Below are 20,296 nucleotides of genomic sequence, written 5' to 3'. Positions count from 1 at the left end.
ATGATCAGCGTGTTTTGTTTGTGTTTATGTGTGTGTGTTTTGAGTGTGTGTGTGTGTGATGATCAGCGTGTTTTGTTTGTGTTTATGTGTGTGTGTTTTGAGTGTGTGTGTGTGTGATGATCAGCGTGTTTTGTTTGTGTTTATGTGTGTGTGTTCTGTGTGAGTGTGTGTGTGATGATCAGCGTGTTTTGTTTGTGTTTATGTGTGTGTGTTCTGTGTGAGTGTGTGTGTGATGATCAGCGTGTTTTGTTTGTGTTTGTGTGTGTGTGTTTTGAGTGTGTGTGTGTGTGATGATCAGCGTGTTTTGTTTGTGTTTATGTGTGTGTGTTTTGAGTGTGTGTGTGTGTGATGATCAGCGTGTTTTGTTTGTGTTTATGTGTGTGTGTTTTGAGTGTGTGTGTGTGTGATGATCAGCGTGTTTTGTTTGTGTTTATGTGTGTGTGTTTTGAGTGTGTGTGTGTGTGATGATCAGCGTGTTTTGTTTGTGTTTATGTGTGTGTGTTCTGTGTGAGTGTGTGTGTGATGATCAGCGTGTTTTGTTTGTGTTTGTGTGTGTGTTTTGAGTGTGTGTGTGTGTGATGATCAGCGTGTTTTGTTTGTGTTTATGTGTGTGTGTTTTGAGTGTGTGTGTGATGATCAGCGTGTTTTGTTTGTGTTTATGTGTGTGTGTTCTGTGTGAGTGTGTGTGTGATGATCAGCGTGTTTTGTTTGTGTTTATGTGTGTGTGTTTTGAGTGTGTGTGTGTGTGATGATCAGCGTGTTTTGTTTGTGTTTATGTGTGTGTGTTTTGAGTGTGTGTGTGATGATCAGCGTGTTTTGTTTGTGTTTATGTGTGTGTGTTCTGTGTGAGTGTGTGTGTGATGATCAGCGTGTTTTGTTTGTGTTTATGTGTGTGTGTTTTGAGTGTGTGTGTGATGATCAGCGTGTTTTGTTTGTGTTTATGTGTGTGTGTGTTTTGAGTGTGTGTGTGTGTGATGATCAGCGTGTTTTGTTTGTGTTTATGTGTGTGTGTGTTTTGAGTGTGTGTGTGTGTGATGATCAGCGTGTTTTGTTTGTGTTTATGTGTGTGTGTGTTTTGAGTGTGTGTGTGTGTGATGATCAGCGTGTTTTGTTTGTGTTTATGTGTGTGTGTTTTGAGTGTGTGTGTGTGTGATGATCAGCGTGTTTTGTTTGTGTTTATGTGTGTGTGTTTTGAGTGTGTGTGTGTGTGATGATCAGCGTGTTTTGTTTGTGTTTATGTGTGTGTGTTTTGAGTGTGTGTGTGATGATCAGCGTGTTTTGTTTGTGTTTATGTGTGTGTGTTCTGTGTGAGTGTGTGTGTGATGATCAGCGTGTTTTGTTTGTGTTTATGTGTGTGTGTTTTGAGTGTGTGTGATGATCAGCGTGTTTTGTTTGTGTTTGTGTGTGTGTTTTGAGTGTGTGTGTGATGATCAGCGTGTTTTGTTTGTGTTTATGTGTGTGTGTTCTGTGTGAGTGTGTGTGTGATGATCAGCGTGTTTTGTTTGTGTTTATGTGTGTGTGTTCTGTGTGAGTGTGTGTGTGATGATCAGCGTGTTTTGTTTGTGTTTATGTGTGTGTGTTTTGAGTGTGTGTGTGTGTGATGATCAGCGTGTTTTGTTTGTGTTTATGTGTGTGTGTTCTGTGTGAGTGTGTGTGTGATGATCAGCGTGTTTTGTTTGTGTTTATGTGTGTGTGTTTTGAGTGTGTGTGTGTGTGATGATCAGCGTGTTTTGTTTGTGTTTATGTGTGTGTGTTTTGAATGTGTGTGTGTGTGATGATCAGCGTGTTTTGTTTGTGTTTATGTGTGTGTGTTTTGAGTGTGTGTGTGTGTGATGATCAGCGTGTTTTGTTTGTGTTTATGTGTGTGTGTTCTGTGTGAGTGTGTGTGATGATCAGCGTGTTTTGTTTGTGTTTATGTGTGTGTGTTTTGAGTGTGTGTGTGTGTGATGATCAGCGTGTTTTGTTTGTGTTTATGTGTGTGTGTTTTGAGTGTGTGTGTGTGATGATCAGCGTGTTTTGTTCGTGTTTATGTGTGTGTGTTTTGAGTGTGTGTGTGTGTGATGATCAGCGTGTTTTGTTTGTGTTTATGTGTGTGTGTTCTGTGTGAGTGTGTGTGTGATGATCAGCGTGTTTTGTTTGTGTTTGTGTGTGTGTTTTGAGTGTGTGTGTGTGTGATGATCAGCGTGTTTTGTTTGTGTTTATGTGTGTGTGTTTTGAGTGTGTGTGTGTGTGATGATCAGCGTGTTTTGTTTGTGTTTATGTGTGTGTGTTTTGAGTGTGTGTGTGTGTGATGATCAGCGTGTTTTGTTTGTGTTTATGTGTGTGTGTTCTGTGTGAGTGTGTGTGTGATGATCAGCGTGTTTTGTTTGTGTTTGTGTGTGTGTTTTGAGTGTGTGTGTGTGTGATGATCAGCGTGTTTTGTTTGTGTTTGTGTGTGTGTTTTGAGTGTGTGTGTGATGATCAGCGTGTTTTGTTTGTGTTTATGTGTGTGTGTTTTGAGTGTGTGTGTGTGTGATGATCAGCGTGTTTTGTTTGTGTTTGTGTGTGTGTTTTGAGTGTGTGTGTGATGATCAGCGTGTTTTGTTTGTGTTTATGTGTGTGTGTTCTGTGTGAGTGTGTGTGTGATGATCAGCGTGTTTTGTTTGTGTTTATGTGTGTGTGTTTTGAGTGTGTGTGTGTGTGATGATCAGCGTGTTTTGTTTGTGTTTATGTGTGTGTGTTTTGAGTGTGTGTGTGTGTGATGATCAGCGTGTTTTGTTTGTGTTTATGTGTGTGTGTTTTGAGTGTGTGTGTGTGTGATGATCAGCGTGTTTTGTTTGTGTTTATGTGTGTGTGTTTTGAGTGTGTGTGTGTGTGATGATCAGCGTGTTTTGTTTGTGTTTATGTGTGTGTGTTCTGTGTGAGTGTGTGTGATGATCAGCGTGTTTTGTTTGTGTTTATGTGTGTGTGTTCTGTGTGAGTGTGTGTGTGATGATCAGCGTGTTTTGTTTGTGTTTATGTGTGTGTGTTTTGAGTGTGTGTGTGTGTGATGATCAGCGTGTTTTGTTTGTGTTTATGTGTGTGTGTTTTGAGTGTGTGTGTGATGATCAGCGTGTTTTGTTTGTGTTTATGTGTGTGTGTTTTGAGTGTGTGTGTGTGTGATGATCAGCGTGTTTTGTTTGTGTTTATGTGTGTGTGTTTTGAGTGTGTGTGTGTGTGATGATCAGCGTGTTTTGTTTGTGTTTATGTGTGTGTGTTTTGAGTGTGTGTGTGATGATCAGCGTGTTTTGTTTGTGTTTATGTGTGTGTGTTCTGTGTGAGTGTGTGTGTGATGATCAGCGTGTTTTGTTTGTGTTTATGTGTGTGTGTTTTGAGTGTGTGTGTGATGATCAGCGTGTTTTGTTTGTGTTTATGTGTGTGTGTTTTGAGTGTGTGTGTGTGTGATGATCAGCGTGTTTTGTTTGTGTTTATGTGTGTGTGTTTTGAGTGTGTGTGTGTGTGATGATCAGCGTGTTTTGTTTGTGTTTATGTGTGTGTGTTTTGAGTGTGTGTGTGATGATCAGCGTGTTTTGTTCGTGTTTATGTGTGTGTGTTTTGAGTGTGTGTGTGTGTGATGATCAGCGTGTTTTGTTCGTGTTTATGTGTGTGTGTTTTGAGTGTGTGTGATGATCAGCGTGTTTTGTTTGTGTTTATGTGTGTGTGTTTTGAGTGTGTGTGTGTGTGATGATCAGCGTGTTTTGTTCGTGTTTATGTGTGTGTGTTTTGAGTGTGTGTGTGTGTGATGATCAGCGTGTTTTGTTTGTGTTTATGTGTGTGTTTTGAGTGTGTGTGTGTGTGTGATGATCAGCGTGTTTTGTTTGTGTTTATGTGTGTGTGTTTTGAGTGTGTGTGTGTGTGATGATCAGCGTGTTTTGTTCGTGTTTGTGTGTGTTTTGAGTGTGTGTGTGTGTGATGATCAGCGTGTTTTGTTTGTGTTTATGTGTGTGTGTTTTGAGTGTGTGTGTGTGTGATGATCAGCGTGTTTTGTTTGTGTTTATGTGTGTGTGTTCTGTGTGAGTGTGTGTGATGATCAGCGTGTTTTGTTTGTGTTTATGTGTGTGTGTTCTGTGTGAGTGTGTGTGATGATCAGCGTGTTTTGTTTGTGTTTATGTGTGTGTGTTCTGTGTGAGTGTGTGTGTGATGATCAGCGTGTTTTGTTTGTGTTTGTGTGTGTGTTTTGAGTGTGTGTGTGTGTGTGATGATCAGCGTGTTTTGTTTGTGTTTATGTGTGTGTGTTTTGAGTGTGTGTGTGTGTGTGATGATCAGCGTGTTTTGTTTGTGTTTATGTGTGTGTGTTCTGTGTGAGTGTGTGTGTGATGATCAGCGTGTTTTGTTTGTGTTTATGTGTGTGTGTTTTGAGTGTGTGTGTGATGATCAGCGTGTTTTGTTTGTGTTTATGTGTGTGTGTTTTGAGTGTGTGTGTGTGTGATGATCAGCGTGTTTTGTTTGTGTTTATGTGTGTGTGTTCTGTGTGAGTGTGTGTGTGATGATCAGCGTGTTTTGTTTGTGTTTATGTGTGTGTGTTTTGAGTGTGTGTGTGTGTGTGATGATCAGCGTGTTTTGTTTGTGTTTATGTGTGTGTGTTTTGAGTGTGTGTGTGATGATCAGCGTGTTTTGTTTGTGTTTATGTGTGTGTGTTTTGAGTGTGTGTGTGTGATGATCAGCGTGTTTTGTTTGTGTTTATGTGTGTGTGTTCTGTGTGAGTGTGTGTGTGATGATCAGCGTGTTTTGTTTGTGTTTATGTGTGTGTGTTTTGAGTGTGTGTGTGTGTGTGATGATCAGCGTGTTTTGTTTGTGTTTATGTGTGTGTGTGTTTTGAGTGTGTGTGTGTGTGATGATCAGCGTGTTTTGTTTGTGTTTATGTGTGTGTGTTTTGAGTGTGTGTATGTGTGATGATCAGCGTGTTTTGTTTGTGTTTATGTGTGTGTGTTTTGAGTGTGTGTGTGATGATCAGCGTGTTTTGTTTGTGTTTGTGTGTGTGTTCTGTGTGTGTGTGATGATCAGCGTGTTTTGTTTGTGTTTATGTGTGTGTGTGTTTTGAGTGTGTGTGTGTGTGATGATCAGTGTGTTTTGTTTGTGTTTATGTGTGTGTGTTCTGTGTGTGTGTGATGATCAGCGTGTTTTGTTTGTGTTTATGTGTGTGTGTTCTGTGTGAGTGTGTGTGTGATGATCAGCGTGTTTTGTTTGTGTTTATGTGTGTGTGTTTTGAGTGTGTGTGTGTGTGATGATCAGCGTGTTTTGTTTGTGTTTATGTGTGTGTGTTTTGAGTGTGTGTGTGATGATCAGCGTGTTTTGTTTGTGTTTATGTGTGTGTGTTTTGAGTGTGTGTGTGTGTGATGATCAGCGTGTTTTGTTTGTGTTTGTGTGTGTGTTCTGTGTGTGTGTGATGATCAGCGTGTTTTGTTTGTGTTTATGTGTGTGTGTGTTTTGAGTGTGTGTGTGTGTGATGATCAGCGTGTTTTGTTTGTGTTTATGTGTGTGTGTTTTGAGTGTGTGTGTGATGATCAGCGTGTTTTGTTTGTGTTTATGTGTGTGTGTTCTGTGTGAGTGTGTGTGTGATGATCAGCGTGTTTTGTTTGTGTTTATGTGTGTGTGTTTTGAGTGTGTGTGTGTGTGATGATCAGCGTGTTTTGTTTGTGTTTATGTGTGTGTGTTTTGAGTGTGTGTGTGATGATCAGCGTGTTTTGTTTGTGTTTGTGTGTGTGTTCTGTGTGTGTGTGATGATCAGCGTGTTTTGTTTGTGTTTATGTGTGTGTGTGTTTTGAGTGTGTGTGTGTGTGATGATCAGCGTGTTTTGTTTGTGTTTATGTGTGTGTGTTCTGTGTGTGTGTGATGATCAGCGTGTTTTGTTTGTGTTTATGTGTGTGTGTTCTGTGTGAGTGTGTGTGTGATGATCAGCGTGTTTTGTTTGTGTTTATGTGTGTGTGTTTTGAGTGTGTGTGTGTGTGATGATCAGCGTGTTTTGTTTGTGTTTATGTGTGTGTGTTCTGTGTGAGTGTGTGTGTGATGATCAGCGTGTTTTGTTTGTGTTTATGTGTGTGTGTTCTGTGTGAGTGTGTGTGTGATGATCAGCGTGTTTTGTTTGTGTTTATGTGTGTGTGTTTTGAGTGTGTGTGTGATGATCAGCGTGTTTTGTTTGTGTTTGTGTGTGTGTTCTGTGTGTGTGTGATGATCAGCGTGTTTTGTTTGTGTTTATGTGTGTGTGTGTTTTGAGTGTGTGTGTGTGTGTTGATCAGCGTGTTTTGTTTGTGTTTATGTGTGTGTGTTCTGTGTGTGTGTGATGATCAGCGTGTTTTGTTTGTGTTTGTGTGTGTGTTCTGTGTGAGTGTGTGTGTGATGATCAGCGTGTTTTGTTTGTGTTTATGTGTGTGTGTTGTGTGAGTGTGTGTGTGATGATCAGCGTGTTTTGTTTGTGTTTATGTGTGTGTGTTCTGTGTGAGTGTGTGTGTGATGATCAGCGTGTTTTGTTTGTGTTTATGTGTGTGTGTTCTGTGTGAGTGTGTGTGTGATGATCAGCGTGTTTTGTTTGTGTTTATGTGTGTGTGTTGGTGATCAGTGTGTGTGTGTGTGTGCTTCGTGTGTGTGTTGTTGATCAGTGTGTGTGTGTTTATTATGGAATAATTATTACATTTTACTTTGACACAATATTTTTTTATTTATATTTAATAATACATTCACTGTGTGTGATGAGACTTTATACAAACTTTATACGAATGTGTGTTATAAAATCATAAACATCTATAAATAAATAAACAATAAACATCAATAGATCCGTGGTCAGTGGTGTGTACAGGTGTGTAGTGGACAGTGGCTAATACTGTTTAAAACAATGGACAGGCCACGCCCACAAATTAGGCTCAGATTACAATAGTTAGAATCCGAACCGGTGTAAAGACATGAATGTACTTTAAACATTGTGTGATAAATGATATATTGTGTGAACTGTGTTTAAAATGTGTTTAGTATTATACAATACGATATAATATCATCTTTTAACGATATCAATACTGGGTTATGGTTTGTGGCGATATTCGAATGATATGACGTCACCGCCCGGGCGCATCGTTCCTTTTTTTCCGCACGTTCCCGCGCCGTGTTCGTCATTTCCGCCCGCTGGAGGGAGGAGGACAGAGGAGCGGAAAATGGCGGACGGTGTTGATCACATCGATATTTACGCAGATGTAGAAGAGGAGTTCAATCAGGTACACCTTCAGCAAAGACCGACGTTGACTGCTTTCCACTTTTGTTCACTTTAATTCCTGAGGGTTAAAACGTTAATATGCATTTACTTTATTTTAATGCGAAGCGTATTTGCGTCTGAAAAGGCTTGCAAGCGCGTGCACTGGCTTTAGCGTCGCAAGCTAACGCGAGTGCGCACAATGAAATGTCTCGATTGGAGGTCGTGTCTCAAATCGCGCGGCGCGTGCTACATAAGCGCACTAAGTAGTGAATCGGATAACGGCGTCTTCAGCCCTATGTAGTGCACTCTGTGTACAGAGAGCAGGCGGTGATTTACGATACGGCCTTGGGTCGTTTTTAAGCCTAATCTTGCGTTAACGCGGTATTAATTTTCACATCGTAGCTTTCATCACTCAAGCTTTTAGTATAGTAAAATTTAGATTCTTTTTTTTTTTACTTTAGAAAGCTGTGAAATTTATTTGAGGCTATTTATGATCAGAATTTGTCATTTAAATCTGCTTTGTGTCTGTATACGGGCCATTGTTTATACGGTTTAGCTAAGCTAATCGTTTTAAAAATGCTAAGCTAATTATTTTTAATCACGCTTTCCTGCTCACTTTATTCTTTAATAAATAATAGTAGAGAAAATGTGTAAATGTTTTAAATAGTTTTTTTTGGAGTGTTTGAAGAGAGATCTCGTTAGCGTGCTACAGTTAGCCGCTAAGTTATTACATATTTATTACGTATGTACAGGATTAATGATTGTTTATAAACAGTACTGTTTTTATTGTTGTGTTAGACTTGTGGATTTATTTGAAATGGGAAAATATAAATATAAGCAGTTTGTGGTGTGATCACTGTTTAAAGTTCCCACACTCTCTCTCACACACACACATTCACACACTCGCACACACACACATTCACACACTCGCACACACACACATTCACACACTCGCACACACACACATTCACACTCTCTCACTCACACACATTCACACACTCTCTCACTCACACACTCTCATTCACACACACTCACACTCTCTCACACACTCTCATTCACACACTCTCTCACTCACACACATTCACACACTCTCATTCACACACACTCACACTCGCGCACACACACACATTCACACTCTCACACACATTCACACACTCTCACACACATTCACACACTCACACTCTCATTCACACACACTCACACACACACTCTCACTCACTCACATTCACACACTCACACTCACACTCTCACACACACACATTCACACACTCTCACACACATTCACACACTCACACACATTCACACACACTCACACTCTCACACTCACACACACCTTCACACTATCTCTCTCACACACACATTCACACTATCTCTCTCACACACACCACAAACCAGAATTTATCTTCATTAATTATTAAGGATTTTAACAAGTTGTAATATAGTGTGTTGTATTTTTAGTAAAGTGATGTGCGCTCCCTGTTTACAGGAAACAGATTATCCTGTTCACGAGCAGATCGACCTCTATGATGACGTCATCTCCCCCTCGGCCAATAACGGTGATGCACCAGAGGACAGAGATTACCTGGACAACCTTCCCGCACCTGGAGGCACCGAGGGGAATAAAGGAGCTCCGCCCAACGTTGTGTACACGTATACTGGCAAGCGCATTGCTCTGTACATCGGCAACCTCACCTGGGTAAGATTCACAAACATACCTTAGAGGTGTACACACACACACCCCTGACTTGGGTATGCGCACACACAAAATATACACTGAATTGCCAAAAGTATTGGGACACCCCTCCAGATCATTGAGTTCAGGGGTTGTTTTTCAGGGGTTGGGCTCCGCCCCTTAGTTCCAGTGAAAGGAACTCTTAATGCTTCAGCTTCATACCAAGACATTTTGGACAATTTCATGCTCTTTGTGGGAACAGTTTGGGGATGACCCCTTCCTGTTCCAACATGACTGCACACCAGTGACCAAAGCAAGGTCCATAAAGACATGGATGAGTGAGTTTGGTGTGGAGGAACTTGACTGTCCTGCACAGAGTCCTGACCTCAACCCCATAGAACACCTTTGGGATGAATTAGAGTGGAGACTCCACTCTACAAACATCCCCAAACTGTTCCCACAAAGAGCATGAAATTGTCCAAAATGTCTTGGTATGAAGCTGAAGCATTAAGAGTTCCTTTCACTGGAGCTAAGGGGCCGAGTCCAACCCCTGAAAAACACCTGAACTCAGTGATTTTACAGTGTGTTTGCCTTATAGCTGTCACTCATTCCTTCATCAGTGTAGTCAAAGCAGAAGTATTATTTTGCATATTTAAAACATATTTATGCTCTGTGTGGTAATACAGTATACCACAATAGACTCATTAATATTCAAATTCTGAAGCTTGTAAGTGGTTTAAAATTAGAATATGCTTGTTTTAAATGTTGTGGTTGTTTCCACAGTGGACTACAGATGAGGATCTGACAGAAGCCATTCGCTCCATCGGTATCAGTGACGTGCTGGAGATCAAGTTCTTTGAGAACCGAGCTAACGGACAGTCAAAAGGGTGAGACCATGTGCAGGCGGGTTCTTTACTCGCCGTGAGTTTCTGCATCACACTGTGTTCCAGAGGAACTCTGAAATTAGTTCTCGAATCCTCACTGATATTTATTCTTTATGCAGCTCTGTGCTCATCAGTGCTGTTGGATTTTTTTAGCATGGTTCTAGAGTTCCATTTGCTGTTCTTGAACCCACAGAGGTTCTTTTTGTACTCTGTGCTGTTCTTGGTTCCACAAAGTGGTCTAGTACTGAGGAATTTCTCTAGAATCTTCACATCAGTATCATATCAGAATTGGCTCTCAAAACATTAAATTCTAAAACCACGTCAAAAAACTTGAGTGCTCATCTTGGGTCTGTGGTGTGGTTCTAGAAACCGCTCAATTCTTCCATGTGTATTCAGAACACTCATGGTTTCTAACAATTGTGTGTAACTTTTAAACATTGTATACTTGTGTAGTTATTGTGTTTGAGTTATTGCATCGTTTTAATCAAAACTATTCATTGTGACTGATGTGTAACTTTCTGCGTGTTGTGTTGCAGGTTTGCGTTGGTATGTGTAGGATCTGAAGCCTCCTCCCGGAAGTTGTTGGACTTGCTGTCAAAGCGCGAGCTTCACGGCCAGAACCCGATCGTCACACCCTGCAACAAACAGTCGCTTAGTCAGTTCGAGCTGCAGTCACGCAAGAGTGCGTCACCCTTTAACACACAACAACCTATATCTCATTAAAATACTGTACCTGAGATTATATTAAAATATGCAATATGTTACAACTTTAATCTGTAACTAATGATTGCTGTTTGTGCTCATCATAGTGGGGTGTTCACGATATATATTTGCCCTTTTTAGGCACCCAGTCGGGGCAGATGTCAGGGGAAGGGAAAGCTGGACCTCCAGGTGTTGGTCCCCGCAGTGGTTTTCCCCTTGGTAGGGGTCGCGGGCGTTTTCCAGGTCCTGCAGGGCCCGGAGGAGATCGCTTCCCTGGACCTGTTGGGCCTGGAGCTCCACCTCCACACTTCCCTGGTATGACACTTTTACTACAATTTCTCTATTACTGTTTTGTTAGCTCTCCACAAAATAAGTGACTACATTGATTTATTGTTTGTTGTATTCTTTGATCATCTTCAGGTGGTATACAGAGTCCTCCCCGCCCTCCTCCAGGTCCTCCTGGTCCTCCAGGTCCTCCTGGCCCTCCACCTCCTGGTCAAGGTTTAGCCCCACCCCTTTCAGGCCCTCCTAATAGAGGGGACCGCCCACCTCCTCCTGTACTGTTTCCTGGTCAGTTTGGCCAACCTCCACTTGGTCCATTACCTCCTGGCCCACCTCCTCCAGGTTATGGCCCGCCCCCTGGTCCTCCCCCACCTCAGCAAGGTCCACCCCCTCCTGGCCCATTCCCACCTCGTCCCCCTGGTCCTATCGGACCTCCCCTGGCCTTAGCGCCACCCCCTCACATGCGTGGCCCCCCTCCTGGAGGCCCACCACCTGCCCCTCATGTAAACCCTGCCTTCTTCCCACCACCCGGTAACAACAACATGGCAGCACCAGATAGAGCCCCACCCCCCAACGACCCTTACGGACGGCCTCCCCCTTATGACCGGGATTACGGCCCGGGCAGGTAACAAACTCGCTCAGAGAGCTTATCTGTCAGATAATTAACACAGTGTGTGTATTTTGAGACACTCACCTCAGGCATCAGGTGTTGATCTATGTGTTGTAATTGTGTTGTCAGGGAGATGGATGCAGCTCGGGCCCCTCTGAGTGAGGCTGAATTTGAGGAGATAATGAATAGAAACAGAGCTATCTCCAGCAGCGCTATATCCAGAGCTGTGTCAGATGCAAGTGCAGGTAAACACACACACACACCTGTCTGAATTATTCTGCATATATGAAGGTAGAAATAGTTTACTCTGATGTATATATGCAGACAAGCCAGCAGAAGGAGTGTAGAGGGTCAGGCATTAGGGTGGGCGGACAGAGGGTCAGACTGTACTGGACTGATTATTGTAGTGCAGATGGAACAGAGCCACGCAGTCACTAAACTCATTGTGTGCGTGTTGTGTGTGTTTCAGGAGATTACGGCAGTGCTATTGAGACACTGGTGACTGCGATTTCATTAATAAAGCAGTCGAAAGTTTCTGCTGATGATCGCTGTAAAGTGTTAATCAGCTCTCTGCAGGACTGCCTGCACGGAATCGAGTCCAAATCCTACGGCTCTGCCTCCAGGTACGCGGCTCATCTGTGTTCAGATCTGATCTCATCTCTGTACTCCATGTCCTGTCCTTAACTGACTGTTCTGTCTCTCTCAGCAGACGAGAGCGATCGCGGGATCGGGACCACAGTCGCTCTCGTGAGAAAAGTCGCCGTCACAAATCGCGTAGCCGCGATCGTCACGAAGATTATTACAGAGAGAGGAGCCGTGAGCGAGACCGCCACCGCGAGAGGGACCGTGACCGTGAGAGAGACCGCGACCGTGAGAGGGAATACCGCCATCGTTAGGACAGAGGTGTGTGTTTTATCTGTTAATGTGTGTTATTAGTTCTATTACTTATTTCTTAATTAAACTTTTCAAAACCAGCTTTGCTACGCCACCTACAGGACACATGGCAGGTAGGTAATGGTACGGTAAGGCCACACACACACTTTTATTTTTGCCGTAATGAAGGCTTTGTTTTTGTTTTAATTAATCAGTTACTGCTCATTCCATGCTGAAATTTTATTGGTTCTTGATTTGATTTTGTACTGATATCATCTTGAGGGATATCTTATTTCCTATATATATATATATATATATATATATATATATATATATATATATATATATATATATATATATATATATATATATATATATATATATATATATATATAAATAAATAATATTTAGTTGCTGTATGAAAAACGTGTTTTTATGCTTGCGTGTTTTATAAACTTTTAAATAACTGATAAAATATATTTGCTTTTTGGCGCAGACTGTAAGTGTATAATTGTTCAAATGATGACTTTTATATTATATACAAATTGGCTGTAATTTTTGTAGGGGAACTTGAAGGTTCTGAAGCATCACTTGAGAGTAAATGAGGGTATGTTGAATTTTTAGGCAAGACTGTATGTATGGAGACTGTACTAAAGTACCAGGAGGTATTAAATTCAATATTGTTTGGGTTTGTTGGATGAACCTGGCTGTAGAAATGTGGTGATGTATGCAAAAATACCATTCCATTGTTTTTTGGTGTAACCTGTAAAGAGTAGAAAGTATATTTATAAGTATAAAGTTGAGTGTAAGTTTAGTTCAAACACTGATTAGTACTATAGCATTTTTTAAACACTGATATTCTACTTAGTCATATTAAATTGAACGTAAATAGAAACTTTCTATAGTCAGAGGTTTTCTGATGCGTACAGTTTCAGTATCAGTCTTTGCACATGTACCAAATAAATTCATTGTTTGTATTTTCTTCACAAGTTTCCTTTAGGATCAGTAAAGCTTAACTTGAAAATTTCAGTAATTTTAATAAATTAGGCTTTTTATTAAGGTACCAGCTTTTATTTCACCTGTTGAAATGTGGTGCGCAGTCAGTTTAGATATAAACGGTCATTATTGTAGCTGTCATTTTTTGGGGAAATGCTACAATTTAGAGTTTTAACGGTTAATTCAGAAATTTAAACCTGGTTAAGAATTTGGTATACATCGGCCCAGTGTTAATGTTGTAATGAAAAAATAATGTGCACTCAATTTCTTTAAATTCCTGTGTTTGAGAACTGTATGAGGCTTTACTGTTTTTAAATATGGGAACACATTGGCTATAATCTGTCAGAATGATCATGTATGAATTGATCAGTATTTTCTGTTTTATCAGGCCTACCAAAACTTAATGTTAAAGGTAGTGTGTACAGATATTATCACAGTAGTCAGTGATGGCTGAAGTTACTGTTTGTTGTTTGTACAGACAAAATTCTTGAATTTTATAGTGTTTAATATTTAAATGCTAATTTTTCATTGCTAACAGTTTCAAATAAACATATTAAAGCTGCAGATGATGTAATGATCATAATGTGGAATGGTTTAATTGATTAAATCAAATTGGCTTTATATGATCAAAACTGTTCAGATTTTCTGTCTTGATAAACTTTTGCCAAAGTTGTTTTTTTTTTTTTTTTTTTTTTTTGTTTTTTTTTTCCTTTTCATAAAGTATTCGCATTCTTTTGATGTCCTGATAGTCAGAAAATTGTAAAGTCCTAGTATGAAATGTCCTTATGAAATTACCAGGTGAAAGTTCAGGTAATGTTTGGTTTGATGGAAATTAAATTCCATTTTGTTAGTAAATTAGTGTGTTTGGCTGTTTTGAAATGATGTATAATTCTAAATTGTTTAAACCCCTGTATCATTGGATAGTAGTGTTTGGGCTATTGGAAGTAATCTTCATGGTCCTCAAATTTATGGCCTTTTGTTCACATTTGGAAGCGACAGTGTTAATTATTATATATTTTTTTCTGCCTCATAAGTAGTGACTTGTTTATGTGCATCTCATAAATACTGTAAAATAGTTGGCTAATGTTCAAATATTTCAGTATATTTGTATCAGTATCAAATATTTCACAGGCTTTAGTAAGAGTGATGATTGCCAGTCTTCTGCTTTGTATGTAGCGGAGAGTTTGAGAAATTGGCGACTTGGGAGAACCCAAACAATCATTTTCTTTTTATTATTTCACTTTATTAATGTGTATCTACCATTGCCTGATTGGGCCAATGATAAGTGAACAGTATCTTCCTGCTTTGTCACTTTCTGATGTGAACATAAGGGTAAAAGATCTTTGAGCTATCTAGCACACTCCAGTGTAATGTGGTATTGTAGTAAAATCTGAAGCTGAGCTGAGTTATTAGTATTGTGTGTTTGGAATGTGTAATGTGTAGTGGACAAACAATCCGTTAAGACAGTTGTCATGGTCACTGCTATGACGTTTTTGACTGTATGTGTTTTATAAATGTTAACTATAGCAGTTTTTCTCCACATACACTATTGCCAAAAGTATTGAGACACCCTTCCAAATCATTGAATTCGGGCGTTGGGCTCGGCCACTTTTTTCCAGTGAAAGGAACTCTTAATGCTTCAGCTTCATACCAAGACATTTTGGACAATTTCATTGGACAGTTTGGGGATGACCCCTTCCTGTTCCAACATGACTGCACACCAGTGACCAAAGCAAGGTCCATAAAGACATGGATGAGTGAGTTTGGTGTGGAGGAACTTGACTGTCCTGCACAGAGTCCTGACCTCAACCCCATAGAACACCTTTGGGATGAATTAGAGTGGAGACTGTGAGACAGACCTTCTCATCCAACATCAGTGCCTGACCTCACAAATGTGCTTCTAGAGGAACGGTCAAAAATCCCCATAAACACACTCCTAAACCTTGTGGAAAGCCTTCCCAGAAGATTTGAAGATGTTCTAGCCGCAAAGGGCGGGACAACTCCATATTACATTCATGTGCAGGTAAAGGCAGATGTCACAGTTTTGGACTGGCTCACAGTCTCCACTCTAATTCATCCCAAAGGTGTTCTACAAAGATTCCACCACGCCAAACTCACACATCCATGTCTTTATGGACCTTGCTTTGGTCACTGGTGTACAGTCATTTTGGAACAGGAAGCGGTCATCCCCAAACTGTTCCCACAAAATTGGGAGCATGAAAGCATACAAAAATGTCTTGGTATGAAGCTGAAGCATTAAGAGTTCCTTTCACTGGAACTAAGGGGCGGAGCCCAACCCCTGAATTCATTATTTGGAGGAATGTCCCAATACTTTTGGCAGTGTAGTGTGTACTATTCACTAGAGGTTTTATAGCTGTACTATAAAAGTGGGCTTTGGTTCACTGGTCACTCCTGTGATTGGAGCAGAATTAAACATTTAACATGAAGTTGCGTACATCTTTACTCAACTAAAATGTTGGCTTTTTACTTTGTTTATTCTCTTTAGTGTAAAGTAGATGAGAACGTTGTGATTGTCAGTGCTTTTGCTTATGAATTCGTCATTACTGAAAGGTGAGATGTCCAATGGTTTTTTTGGCCAGTTTGTTATAATTCATGACTTAATAAATGTAAAAAGTTCAAGCTCAAATTCAACCTTTTAATAAGAAATGTGACATGGCAGGGAAAAGGTTCATTTTATCCCCATCAATGAAATCATTTTAGGTTTTAGTGTAAAAGGGGCAGATGGATCAAGTAAAAATGTAACATTTGCCATCAGCCTAATTTATTTATCTGCTGTATTAATGCATCACACATTGAAATGTAATAACAAACTATAGTAATGTCTGTTAAGGCAGTTCAGTCCCTCCTGGAATTCAAGGTTTATTTGTTATTGTTGCAGCCAAAAATGCTCAAATTCTCCTGCAGTGGTTTTCAAAATGTCCGATGCACTTTATGACAATAATTGAATTAGTAAAATTGCACAGTTTTCTTCCTTTAAACTCCTCCCAGTAAAGACTCTCCTGTGGATAATTTCTTTGATAGCTGTACTGTAATGTTGAAGATGTGAATCTAAGAGGGCTGCGACTGAATGCGTGTTGTGATGAAGTTACACCCTGCATCTCTGCTCCAAATTTGCAGAAAATCTGAGCTCATTTTGATAATTTACTTCCAAATATCACAGCATTTGCTTGGGTTTGCTGTTATTTCTGTTAAACTGAGATCCTGGAGGGACTGCCTAGTAAGTAACTGTAGATTAATTAGGTTTTATTCAATTAACTGAAGTCGAACATTTCAAATTTCATGTAAGATGCTATAGCGCCCCAATTACAGACAAATTTACTTAATGTTTAGTTGTTTTGTAAAGCTGGATAAAGTCCTTTTGGTGTCAGTTGGTTAGTTTCGTTGAAGCTTATCACACATTTACCTTCGTTTAACAAAGAACAGTCTTTGTGTCACAATTCAGATTGTCTTTACATTTTTGTCAGTACATCAGAAGCTAAAATGTGTGTACGTTATTTATTTTCTTTCATTCTGAGCAAATTTGTGCTTTTATGTTGATTATTCAAAGCCAACGTTAAAGAGAAAAGTGTACATTTCACTGAAATGTTAATGAATTTTGGTGCTAAAAATTCTGCTGCACTTTATTATTGTGAAACGTTTAAGTTGCAGTTAAATTACTCTAAGGTGTTTAGCTTGATAAGCGAAGGGTAAGGGATGTTTTGGTGATCAGTTTTAGAGTAATTCAACTGCAGCTTGATGATTTGAACAAATATTCCAAATATGTGGCTTTGAAGAGCAGGAAGTCGTGTTTCTGTATGATGAAATGCTTCGCTTTAGAAGATGCTGCCAGGTTTGTGCTCTCTTGTGGAGACTCCACAAAGCATGTGCCGATAATCAGTTTCTGATGTATCTGATTGTATTTATAGACATTATAAAAGCTAAATCTAATCATGAAAGTGAATTTTATTTACATTCACATCGATCTAATATCGGCCCATGCCTTGAGTTCTGTGTTTTTTGTTTTTGTTCTCATGTTTTGCAGTACATGTAGGTTTAGTGGTATTAATGTCAGTCATAAATAGAATATTTTTTATAGAACACATTTTATGTAGGTTTCACTGGTGAACTATTTATAATTTTCTATGTTTCTTTTAAAGGTTTGTTGCTTTCATTATATCTAGTGTTTCTCTTCCTGTTACATGGCTGGACAAATGGTCTGCGTGGACAGTGGATATAAAATTTTTGCTCAACCCCATTAGGGTTTCTCTGATTTAAAAATAAATAAAGAAATAACACGAATTAAAAACTGAATACAAGAAAAATCATGTCATTTTTCCATCTATTATGTGACAACATTTAAGTGAAAAGTGGATGTAAATATTGTTTATGGATTAAAATGCATAGCCTTTAATACTAAAGCATTCTTTTCTTATAAATCAGCATCCTTGATTTTGCATGAGATTCCACCAAGTTCTTCATTTGTCGATTTTTATTGCCCCACTCTTCCTTGTGAGATTTTTCCAGATCTGTCAGATAGTGGGATTTTCTCAGCCTTCAAATTACTCCACATTTTAGATAGTCTTTGGATCTTGGTTCTGACTGGTCCATTGACCGTTAACTTCTGGAGCTGTTCCTTTGTTGACTTGGATTTGGACTTGGGCTGTTTTCAGGCTGGAATGTGAACATTTTCTTCATCTTCAGCGGTCTAACAGAGGTTTTGTGCTTGCAAACAGATCAGTATCTGGAGCTGTCTATGATTCCCAGTTCCAGCTGAAGAGCAGCAGAACCATAGTGTGATGCCACCATGATGTTCACTACAGCTGTGGTGGTGTTTGGTTGTCTTTTTGCACCAAACACGTTTCAGAATTGTCCTTGGTCTCATCCAGACTGTATAACATGGTTTGCCACGTGGTTTGTGTGTTGTGCCAGAATATGTGCCAGATGTTCCTTCAGCTCCTTTAATGTTGCTGTAGGTCCCTTGGCAGCCTTCCTGGTTTTCTTGTTGTCCTTTTCAGTTTTGGAGGGATGTCCTGTTCTTGGTCATCACTTTAGTTCTGCTTGTTGATGACCTTCATGCTGTCCTGTGGTATCTAATGGTGGTTCTAATTTGTCTTGAATTTTGACCTGATTCTTGAATTTTGACATGATTCTTCTTGGTTTCATTTTTATATTCCCAAAAACCTTTAATTATAAAAGGTTGTGTAAACCTCTTATGTTCACTCTATGTACTCCACTTACTCAGAAAAAAGGTCTATATAATAGGTAAAATGGACAATTTTCTTTGCAATTTGTATTTTTATAAACTATATTCTTAGTTATCCATTGAGCCATTGACCAGCCAGAATAAGTAATCTTTCAGTTAAATCCAGACATGTATTTGTCCAGCCCTGATCTTGGTCTTATTCTGCTGTCCAAATCTTTTTACATGTGAAGCTCACTTCTTTGATAGTTTTACAGATAATTTAAGTTAAGGTTATAAACAGGAAATATCAGACACTCTGAGGATAGCTTCATATCTTGCTAATTGTGATCTGATTTTGACACAAGTGTGTGTATATATACAAGATAAATTTTATGAATATTTTGTAGTTCAAAGGTTAAATGTGATGTTTTAGGATGGATTAATTCATGTATTCTATTAAATGTTTCATTAACAAAAAAAAGAATTTGTTGGTAAAATCAGAATTGGTGTTGGTTTAGATGACCTTCATAATTAAGTAATAATTAACTATTTAAACCAACTAAAATGGGCACAGGTATCTGAAAAATAATGACAATATTTAATTTGTTGATTGGAATATTAAAGACATTTGGCAGAATTTCAGATTTGATGTAAGTGTTAAATAGTAAGACAAGTGCTAATGTAGTTCTGCTGTAAATATGATCAATAGTAAAAATCCTTCTATTTGAAAGCCTTGGTTTTGCCTGAACACCATTCAGTTTGAGATTTCTGTAATGTGTGTCCTGTAGATTAAACAGTGAAGATGAAGTGTTGAAGTTTGGATGTGGTGGTGCTAAATCTGTAAAAGATTTTATAGAAGTTTGAAACTAGAAGAACTCGCATGCGTGTGTGTGTGTGTGTGTGTGTGTGTGCGTGCGTCAGTATAAAGTGTGTGTGTGTGTGTGTGGGTTTGAACCCCAAGACCAAACTGCCACCTTCGTTTCTGACACATTTCAGCTGAATGGAAGAAAACAATAAGGAAGAGTGTCTGAGGAGGAAGAAGCGACCCGAGCACTTCGCACTCATCCATCAGCGCTCTTCATCCCTCCGTCACTAAGGGCGACTGGACTCGGCCACACACACCGCTCCAGTGCAGATCTGTTTCAAACGTATATATATATCTACTTACTCACTCTTAATTCCCAGCTGCTTATTTTTTTATTTTTTACATTTTATTTGACCCGCGTATTCCGACGAAGAAAAGTTCAGCTTTTTTGGCGTTAAAATTAAAGGTAACACTTGCCTGCTTGGTCCTTTCACCAAAAACGTAACCGTTTTTGACGCCTGTAATGTGTAAATTGTTGTTTTTATAGGGGACTTTTGTTTTCATCTCCCTCTTCCCCTCATTTCCCCACTCTGTTTGTCTGCATCATTGTCTGTGAATGTTTCTGCCTTGATTTATTAAATAGACCGTGTTGTAATAAAGTGTTTCTGGGGTTGCCACTTGTTTATACTCTGTATTTCTTGAAGCATTTCTCATGTTGTACTTGTTTACTCATAGCACTGAAAAAAGGATCATTTGAAAAGATGATCTGTGTTTAGACATGTGCTGATCTAGCGGTCATTTTAATGATCTGTTAAATATTTAATAAGATGACTTATCAGTGCAGTGCGTAAGCTGACCATCCTGAATGTAGCTACATTCCATTTATTATTATAATAATTATATAATGAATTATCAGCACATGCCTAAATTTGATCTGAACTATTTCAGGAAAATAAATTACTCTTTTTAGACACTTTACCTCATACCTCGACATGAATAGTGTCAGATTTTTTTTGTAAAATTGTATTTTTGTACTTTTTCCATGTGGTGAATTTTTTTTTGACTATGGCCTTTTGAAATCAGAAGTTAGCA

The 20,296-nt window shown here is 39.3% G+C and overlaps 1 protein-coding gene across 2 annotated transcripts; it reads left to right on the top strand.

The window, feature by feature from the left end:
- The first annotated feature begins 7,097 nt into the window (after positions 1-7,097).
- On the top strand, positions 7,098-19,881 carry cpsf6 (cleavage and polyadenylation specific factor 6). Of its 2 annotated transcripts, none has more exons than XM_058417194.1 (10): positions 7,098-7,220; positions 8,685-8,894; positions 9,654-9,757; positions 10,291-10,436; positions 10,598-10,771; positions 10,877-11,363; positions 11,478-11,593; positions 11,818-11,971; positions 12,058-12,251; positions 19,396-19,881. In XM_058417194.1, the coding sequence occupies exons 1-9, from the start codon at positions 7,161-7,163 to the stop codon at positions 12,242-12,244; spliced, it is 1,638 nt and encodes a 545-aa protein (XP_058273177.1). In that variant the 5' UTR covers positions 7,098-7,160; the 3' UTR covers positions 12,245-12,251; positions 19,396-19,881. The 2 variants fall into 2 exon arrangements, with proteins under 2 accessions (XP_058273177.1, XP_058273176.1); XM_058417193.1 differs by having other exon boundaries at positions 12,055-12,251.
- The last annotated feature ends 415 nt before the right edge of the window (positions 19,882-20,296 follow it).

Source organism: Hemibagrus wyckioides, linkage group LG19, assembly GCF_019097595.1.
Source record: "Hemibagrus wyckioides isolate EC202008001 linkage group LG19, SWU_Hwy_1.0, whole genome shotgun sequence".
NCBI lineage: Eukaryota > Metazoa > Chordata > Actinopteri > Siluriformes > Bagridae > Hemibagrus > Hemibagrus wyckioides.
Note: the sequence above shows the minus strand (reverse complement) of the source record. Positions and strands in the feature narration are given on the sequence as shown.